Source organism: Alosa sapidissima, chromosome 17, assembly GCF_018492685.1.
Source record: "Alosa sapidissima isolate fAloSap1 chromosome 17, fAloSap1.pri, whole genome shotgun sequence".
Classification (NCBI taxonomy): domain Eukaryota; kingdom Metazoa; phylum Chordata; class Actinopteri; order Clupeiformes; family Clupeidae; genus Alosa; species Alosa sapidissima.
In genome coordinates this window covers 29,526,406-29,536,010 of record NC_055973.1, presented here as the reverse complement: position 1 = coordinate 29,536,010, position 9,605 = coordinate 29,526,406, and the positions used below count along the sequence as shown (strand labels likewise).

At 42.2% G+C, this 9,605-nt stretch overlaps 1 protein-coding gene across 4 annotated transcripts in view; it reads right to left on the bottom strand.

Annotated features, from left to right (window-relative positions):
* The window catches only part of zic4 (zic family member 4), a 155,159-nt gene continuing 145,554 nt past the window's right edge, over positions 1–9,605 (bottom strand). For 2 of the 4 annotated variants that reach the window (XM_042067662.1, XM_042067665.1), the window contains 2 exons: positions 2,816–2,862; positions 1–855 (listed from right to left, as the gene is read on the bottom strand). In XM_042067662.1, coding sequence (XP_041923596.1) covers positions 828–855; positions 2,816–2,862 — 75 coding nt within the window. In that variant the 3' untranslated portion in view covers positions 1–827. The remainder of the gene's footprint in view (positions 856–2,815; positions 2,863–9,605) is intronic. The other 2 variants (XM_042067664.1, XM_042067661.1) reach the window with 1 other exon arrangement.

Here is a 9,605-nt window from a genome sequence, read left to right as displayed (position 1 = left end):
TTTTGCAAAAATGGACCATTTATTCCAACAAAACATAAAGAAGGGTGAGGCATTAGAGGGTGGAGGGGAAAGCAAAGTTCTGGCTTCCCAAGAGTTACAGCTTTGCAGCTCTCAGGAAGCTCTGAGACCTGGAGGTGAACTTTGGATGAACTTCGCCTGACCCAAACAGAACTCCACACCTCAGGCTGAGTGGAACATATCACATTAGCACTCGTGGTGCTGCATCCAGGACTCCTAATCTTCCCCGAGATGCATTTCATGCTCACTGTACCACAAATATGCACATTTAGGCCCTGAAAATCCCATGGAATTCCATGGAGGTATAAATTTGATATAAGGGCCATGTACTTGAATTGATTTGTGCGACTGACAGCTTAGTGTATATAAACCTTCCAGTTGTGCCGAAACTTTAACTTTAGATTAAATTATTTTCAACTTCGTTCTCATTTGATTTACTCCCACGCTACTCTGCTAACATGTGTTGTGTACATAACCAACAGACTTCATGTAGTGCTCTGCATTCACAAACCAATGCTCACTGCGGTTGGTGACTTTTGCAATGACCACAACCAACTGCGAGCTTGTATTTCACTCGTTCGCGCAGCAGAGTCCGTGGCAGAGGTGAGTGTCACTGACCGGCAGGCCAGCTGGTGGACAGCAGTGTCTGGCCAGTCGGGTCTGCTCGGCACATTGGACGCATGGTTCACATTCCGCCTGGCCTTTTGATGCTGCAAGCGAGTCGAGACCCAGGGCCTTGTTCTGCAGACGTCTCCATGGCGAAACAGCCCGACACCGCGGGTGGGATGTTTTCAGCCGGGTGACTCGCGTCAAAGAGATGGGTCAAGTTTGGGCCATCTATCACACAAGGGGGGAGAGAAAAAGGTAGAGTCTATTACTTGTTGACAAGCACAAACCCAAGTAAAAAAGCTTGAATCTTCCATTCCAATCCAATTATGAATTGATTAGCTTTCAGGCATTTTGGAAATGAGAGCTTCGTTACATTTTTCATTTTGAATATAGAGCATTTAGCTAAGCAGAATATTCCTGATTATGAAATGCTCTAGAGCCTGAGATTTAAATTCATAATGAGACAGTTACCATACTGTTTTCCACATCAAAGCATGCAATGTGGAAGTGACACAATTAACCAGGCTCTTTGATGTAAGCCTTGTCAATCAGTGTTGCGGAAAATGGGCAATTATCTCATACGCAATGTATATGAATTCTGTTCACAGCAAGCTTGTAAATTGTAGGTGAAATTCTGCCAATTTTCACAAGACCCATTAGTGTAGTCCAAAACACAAACAAAGACATGTTCCCCAGTGGCAGGCAGCCTCTAAAAACTCACACATCCCATCTTCCCACATACTCATATGTTCTTCTTCACACATTCCCCAGCATGTCAACCATTTATTTTTCAAAGGCTGGATGGTGGTAGTGGTGGGGGGGACCAATGAAGCAAGTGTTTGTGGACTGGGGTTTGGACAGGGAGGTGGGGGGGACTTTGGAGCAGTGTACCCTTCTGACTGGACTCAGTGCTGTTGTTTTAACCGAGGGAGCTGCAATGGTGTGGAACAAGCCCTGTTTTTTCTTTCTTTCTCTCTCTCTCTTTCTCTTTTTTTATGGCGGGTCATCCCAGGGACAGCCCCCCACTGCAGCTATACGATCCCTGGTCAGCCCCCCCAAGGTGCCACCGAGGCCTGGCCTGAGACCTGTTTGATCCTCCACCTGCTGTGAGGACCTCACTCCGACAGGGGCTTGGGCTGGCCCCCTTCTAGACCAAGCCAGGAGCCGGAACGGCAGTGTGTTAAAGTCAACAGCAATGGATCAGGAGGTTCTTTGTTCTAGGGGAGAATATTTGGGGGTGGGGGGGGGGGGGGGGTGCTGACCTCTACAAGGTCAAAAACATTGGTCAGGACAGTGACCAACTGAGAAGATGATGATTAGCAGAGACTGTCATAAATCCAACATGTGGCATCTTCTCTATTTCCAACTCCGATCTCCACGAGAACTGTTAGTTTTCGGTTGAAAACAGTCCACCACAAATGTGAATTTAAGTAGGCTATTTCAATGAAGCTTCTCAGAGATTTGGCCTGGAGGAAGGCAACAGAGTGAATATGAAGACAGAAGCAGAGAGGGAGTTCAACTGAATCTGGTATATTGAGGAGGGCTCTGTGTTTTCTAGTGGGGCCAGTGTGTTTTTTGACCACTCTTTGCTTCCTGTCCAGAGGACCCATCCATCTGTGGCTAACAGACAACCCAGGCCGACCCCATGCTGGAGCTCCTATGAGAGGAAGTCATCGCTCACAACGCTGCCCCTGCAGCTCGCAACACATACCACTCACCCACCACTGGAGGATGCCTGAACACGGCCCCTGTGTGTGTGTGTGTGTGTGTGTGTGTGTGTGTGTGCGTGTGAGTGTGTGTGTGTGTGTGTGTGTGTGTGTGTGTGTGTGTGTGTGTGTGTGTGTGTGTGTGAGAGTGTGTGCTTAGCAGCAACTAGGGGGCACTGACGTTATCCATGAAATATGCTTTTCTCCCATCAAATTCCTTAGAATCAGTGACTCAAGCTAAGCACTAATTACACACAATATTTCCACAAGAAAAAAGGAGACACCGCATCATTTTAAAACCAAATCCTCATTCTAACACCTACAAGAATCAAACTATTCTCACAGACACGCACATATATTATTATGGGACAAACTACTGACATAACATGGAAGGGTTGCTACCACCTTGTACACTATACTGTATTGGTAATGAAAAATAAACTAAACAAGAAAGGAGCTCTGTAATGGATCATATGTGTTACCTCCTGGACTGCCACTTTCTGGAAAAACTTCTGAAATAGCGTTGTAGCTAAAAGGAAAAGAAGAGAACATAAGAACATACCACCAATCAAGAAGTAGAATAACATCTGGATATGACATCAAGAATTTCACAGAACAACAGTTGCTGTTATTCTATAACTGTTCAACCACTTCTACACAATACAGTTACCAACTGTCATCTTCACACCTCATGCAACAGTTAAGCAAGAACTAAACCTTAGAACAAGAAAGAACATTTAACCATAATTCCTTGGTCCAGGAACTCACTGACCTTATTCATCAGTATAGACCCGAGTTACATAATTTCAATAACTGTTCACATATTTAAAGCTACAGACTCTACCAAACACAGCCTTTGGTAAAGATACTGCAATCTGGTGGCCCTTAGAGTTTAGGGACAAAATTCATGAACATCTGTACACTGCTGTAGCCTCGTTGACACCAGACCGCATCTCAATTGGGATTAAGAGTGGGTCTGGAAAGGGTTCATTGACTTACGACTTCCAGGGACGTAATTTAACTTAAATTGGTGCATTAAACTCTTACCAAATCGTTTCAGAATTGCAGCAATCATGTAAACGAAGGTTTTAAATGCAGTTGTTTACTCAATTCCAAAGAAAATACACGTGACAAGTCCGTATCTGATAAACCCTGTCGCCATCTGCATAGTCATTGGTTGTTTTGAATGCACTGCTCTATCCATCACATAAAGCCCATCTCATGCCGGATTAGCGTGTGAATGGTGTCCGGGTTTTAGGAACATTGGAAATGGGCATCAACTTGGCCAGACGGACTGACCAAGGGCAATGCATAGGTAGCCATTATGTTAGGGGAAGCTAATGGACAGTTAACTAATGTAACAACTGGTCGACCTTCAAAAAAAGTTGAAAGTTTGCATGGGTGGGTAGCTAGACTACACAGCTACACACCATTGAACACTGAGAAAACCTATTACCAGTAGCTCAAGTTATGTCAATCTCACTGTAGCCTAACAAATAGATACATTATTTTGAAGTTCTTATTTAAGGGTCAAATCATTTCACAGTCTTGTTTAAACACACTAGGTTAAAGGCGCAGTCAAGGATTTTACGCAATTTCTAGCCCATCACATTTTTTTGTCACACTCAGCAATCATCTCCTCACGACCGCTAGCTGCCCATTCCTTGACACTGTAAAAGATGTAGGCAGCCCAGGCTCCGAAAGCTAGAAACAAAGAAAGTGGGGGCAGCCTTGCCCTCAAACAAAAAGAAAACCCTAAAAACGCTGTTGAGTTGGAGTGCTGCCAATATGTCTGTATTGTTGAGATGGTGCTCTTAGGTTAAGGGCTTAATCAAATGCAAAACCTAGAAGATAAGAAGATGAGATGATCTGCCCATAACATAAAGGCATTTTAACTTTTTCACTAGATGAGTGTCTAGGAAATTCCTGCATGGAATTTCTCTGGGAATACTGAAGGTGGGGGTGAGCAACCTCTCTTCCATGTTTTGTTTGGTCCATATCATTAGCCTGGAAGCCAGCCCGAATTTAACCCCTCCCACAAAAATTGAAGTCGGAAAATTCAGTCTGGACTTGTTGCATTGCGAAGCCTCTATGCCCAGTTCAAATCATCGAGGCAGACTTTATACAATGGACAGATGAGCGACTGTGCCTCGCCATTCACGTCACCTGAACGCACTTCGGTTGATTTTGTTTATAACAAAAAGGCTCTCGCTACAGAAGCTAGATGTTTATTTTGACGTATTTTGCTGTATAGATATTGACAGTGCAAAAACAAAAAAAGAAAAGAAAACAACGATAGACCTTTCACACAATAACCGGAAGTAAACGCTGTGGAAGCGGAGTTCCTGTCAAGCATCAACACATCAGAAAAACATACCCGGGCAAGAGAAAATGGATTAGAGATTTTACACAATTTCACTAACAGATTTAACAAATATTACATTTGCCGACGTTACAAGACTTGTGGAGGAAAACTCTGTCACCAAAAAGAAAAAAATGAAGGGTATACATTTTTCCACGAGGAATTTGTCCATAAGTATCAGGATAAACTGAACTGTTAACTAGAATGACAAATCATGTCCACATAATGTATAGTATAGAGGATATAGACTACTAATACTAAAGCATTATAGTCTGCTGGTGAGGAAGAAGATTACCACGACAATTGCGTATTTCCGGTCAAAAATACGAAAGTTGTGTGAAAGGTCTATTATGGCATTACATTTGTCGAGAAGAAGGATGTTTTGGCTATTCTCCCTACAGGATTCACAGTATAGGCTATTGTGTTGCTCTAATTGGTTAGGTCTATCCAATTGTGTGCAGAGGCATTTTTTCCCTGTATCAGTTAAAACACAGCCCATAATCACGTCCCAATGATACAGTATCAGACTCAAATTCTGAATAGAATTTAGTCTGGCTATGTCAGGCTAGAATATGATAGCAATATTACACGCTACTATAGGAACTACTATAGAAATCCTATAGTGTTTCTATTTCTTCGTTAGAGATTAACCGATTGAAGTCATTGGTTTGCTAACATAATACATGACCACATTCCTATTGGTCTTTTACTGAACCTGTTCTGTAGACATGTGAACACTTAGCAACAGAACCATGTAGTGAGGTTAGGGCCAGCACTTTCTCTCTCTGATTCTCTCCTCCTCTCTCTCTTTCTGTCAGAGACTGCCGTGGTGCACTGGGCATGACCAGGCCTGCCATCTGACCTGCCTCATTTCTCGGTCTCTCAGCTGCCAAGTGGGGGATAATGGCTGCACTAACTCTGTATGATTTCTGGGGTTGAAGATGTTTAGCCCCTTGCTGTTTCAGGTTGGAAGAGGAGAGAAGACCCTTGGTACCATGATCCCTTCATGTTTAACAGGGCATCAACGGTGTCTGAGGTCCATTTATTGACCATCTATTGCTCTCTCTCTCTCTCTCCCTCCATCTTCTTCTTCTTCTTCTTTCTCTCATGCAGTATCTCTCGTACACATGTTTCCTGTCTGTATACATGCAGGTGTTAAAAGTGTTTCTACCTGTATCTGCATGTATGTGAATGTTTCTGTGACCTTCAGAGGAGTGCAGTGCAGTGGACAGACATTTAGCTATAAATGCTTTTTCATTTGCATTTTGTTTCGTAGATCTCTACCTGTCAGTGTAAGAGACACACAGAGAGAAGGAGGAAATGACACAGAAATGTCCATTACGAGAGGATGAGAAAAGAGAACAAAGGAGAACAAAGAAAATGGGAAGAATATTCCCATAGACCATGTGCTGTGAATACATATATCCTTTCAGTGTGTGTGTGTGTGTGTGTGTGTGTGTGCGTGTGTGTGTGTGTGTGTGTGTGTGTGTGTGTGTGTGTGTGTGTGTGTGTGTGTGATTGTGTGTGTGTGTGTTTGTGTGTGTGATTGTGTGTGTGTGTGTGTGTGATTGTGTGTGTGTGTGTTTGTGTGTGTGATTGAGAGAGAGAGAGGACAGGGAATGTTACAATGGGCAGTTATGATATAAAATGAAAGAAATGTCAATTAAGGTTGGGCCAGAATGATTTTTAAACAATCAAATTCATGACCTCTTGTGGAGGTAAAATGTGAAGCTTGCGAGCCGTGAAGAAAGGCTGTTTGCCGACTAATGTCAAATGGGGTGTCCCTGTTTGTGAAAATGGAAAAGGCCACCAATGATCTTTATGGGGCAATGGTGTATAAACGAATACTTCCTGCTCTGCATTAAGATGAACATGTGAAACAAAACAGCACCTGACTGACTATGTCAGAACCTCAGAGTCAACTTACTCTGAAAATAAAGTAAACAAATATCTTAATAAAAAATAATATCTTAAGATGCTATATTTGATCATAAACATGATGACAGATGTTTGTGTTTTTTAGGCTCTTTACTCTGTACTTGATGTATTGGCCATTGAATAGTAACTAAGGCTACAAGACTGACCAATTGAGAGAAGAACAGATGAGTCATTACATAGCAGCTATGTAATATGTTTGCTTATGGTTATGGTTATGGGATTTGGCAGAGGCTTTTGTCCAAAGCAACATACAAATACAAAAACAATATAATATTTAAAATTTAACAGGGAACTGGAACAAGGAAGAATGTTGGTCAAACTATAATAAGGAGAATAGCAATAATAAACAACAATGTCAATTCAATCAATAGCCTAATGAAATAAGCAATGAAAATGAGGGGGGGGGGGAGCAATAATAAATAATAATGTCCATTCAATCAATAATATAAAAACAATAACATGGCAAGACTACATTAAGGAGAATATCAATAATAAACAATAATGTCAAATGAATCAACAGCCTAATGGAAATAAAACAATATTTTACAAACTATAACACATAAGAAGCACTAAGAACTAAGTGCATGTTGAGAAGAAATGTCTTTAGACCCCTCTTAAACGACCCAAAACTATCACAGGACCATAGAGCACTGGGCAACTCATTCCACCAACATTGAACCACTAAGGAAAAGAGTCTTGAATTAGACCTAGTGTTTATGACTGGTCGACACAATAGACGCTCATCAGAAGACCGCAGTGGGCGGTTGGGGATGTACGTCTTGATTATTGAATTAAAATAACTAGGAGCAGATCCAGTCAGTGTCCCACAGGCCAAAGTGAGAGATTTAAATTTAATTCTGGCTACTGTAGGGAGCCAATGGAGAGTAACTAGGAGAGGAGTTACATGTGTCCTCTTTGGCTGATTGAAGACCAGGCGTGCTCCAGCATTCTGAATCAGCTGCAATGATCTTATTACTCAAGCAGGTAAGCCAGCTAATAGTGAATTACAATAGTCCAGCTTGGAGATGACCATGGTCTAAACAAGAAGTTGTGTGGAATCTTGTGTCAGATAAAATCTGATCTTCCTAATGTTGTAAAGCATAAACCGACATGATTTTGCAATAGAAGCTACATACTCAGAGTTAAGTTAAGTTAAGTCGGTCATCAATAACAACGCCCAAGTTACGTGTCGATCTAGTTGGGGTCAGTAAAATTGAGTCAAGCTGGATGTTAATCTATTGAGGAAACCTGTTTTAGCTGGAAACACCAAAAACACCAAAAGTTTTTGAGAAATTAAGCTGAAGGTGCCGATATTTCATCCAGGCTGAAATATCCTTAAGGCATGCAGAAATCCAGTGGGAAACACTAGAGTCATCAGGTGGGAAAGACAGGTAAAGTTGAGTGTCGTCTGCATAACAGTGATAGTCAAATCCATGGGAGTGAATGGTCTCACCTTCAAGAAGTGGTGTAAATAGAGAAAAGCAAGGGTCCTAATACTGATCCCTGAGGCACACCTGTGGTGAGGTCATGAGACTTTGATACCTGCCCCTGCCAAGACACGTTGAAAGAACGCCCTTTAAGGTAAGATTTAAACCAGTCAAGAGCTTTCCCAGAAATTCCCAGTTCAGATAGTATAGAAAGGACAATGTCATGGTTAACAGTATCAAAGGCTGCAGATAAATCTAGTAGAATTAATACTAATGACTAAGCAGAGGACTTAGCTACCCTAAGAGTTGTGGACCTGAGTAGGCAGCAACTGTGTAAACTTCCAGTCATCAGAGACAAGAAAGCCTCTCCCACCAGATGAATGACTGGTATGCAAAAAAGCATAATTGGTCGACAACGCTGCAGATGTGACAGTATTCTCTGGCCTAATCCACGTCTCTGTAAGCACAAACAATTGAAGCGATAACTGTGAGGCCAGAGCAGGAATGAAGTCCGCTTTATTCACTGCAGATTGGCAATTCCACAACCCCACAGAAAAAGTAGGACGAGCCTGCTGAACTGATTGTTGCCTTTCAACATCAGTGCGCTTATTAACCTGACCGGATACAGGGACATATTGAAGGGACATCATTACTAGAAGGATTATCAGATAACAAGATGTTTAGATGTTTAATGTAATTCTTAAAGAAATTAGACCATCCTCTATGTAAGTCTTAATTCTCCAAATTAATTACTAACGAGTTGCTAAATCAATAAGACTAGTCTCAGATTCCATGAGCAAAATGCAGGATAGTCCAGTCCAGCCAAGCGGGTGTCTTTTTTGAACATTCTAAGAAAAGATTCCATTCCGCAACAATTCAAGGTTCTAAAATTCCATGTTGAATTCAATTAACCCAGATATTCTTTAGAACATTAAGGCGGGGATCACATTAGCGAGCGGCAAGCGGCAGCGGCAAACGTAACGCAACACTCAGACCATAATACGTTTCATCTCGTTCCTAAGCAACACAAACGGTTTGTCAATTGAATATGCTCACGTTGCGCTTTGAAAGTTGAACCAAGTTGAACGTTCAGCTTGTTCAACGCTAGCGTTGCGCCAGCGTTGCCACTGTTCCGCTGCCGAACCATAGAGAACAATAGGAAATCTGCCGCTTGCCGCTGGCTAATGTGATCCCCGCCTAAAGCAACACCAAAGCACTTTTCCTCTATCGCACGCATGCTATTTGTTTTTCCAGCACTAGATGTCCACAGACAAGGTAGATTATGTTGCATGATTTTACGAAAGTATGATGTATTGCGACATCAGAAGCAAGTCAAATTTGTAGTTTCTTATGTCTCATTCCATCAAACTACAGATCCGCTACCCGATCTGGCAAACTTACATAGCGCGGTTATAGCCGATAGAAGGCCGCGAAGCGACTGCAGAAGTGTGTCTTGACAGCTTCGTGAGCCAGTCTTCTGATGTGAGGAGCTGTTTATGAGGAGTTTAAATCAGCGACGCGTCTGAGGAATAAAAGCCACCTCCA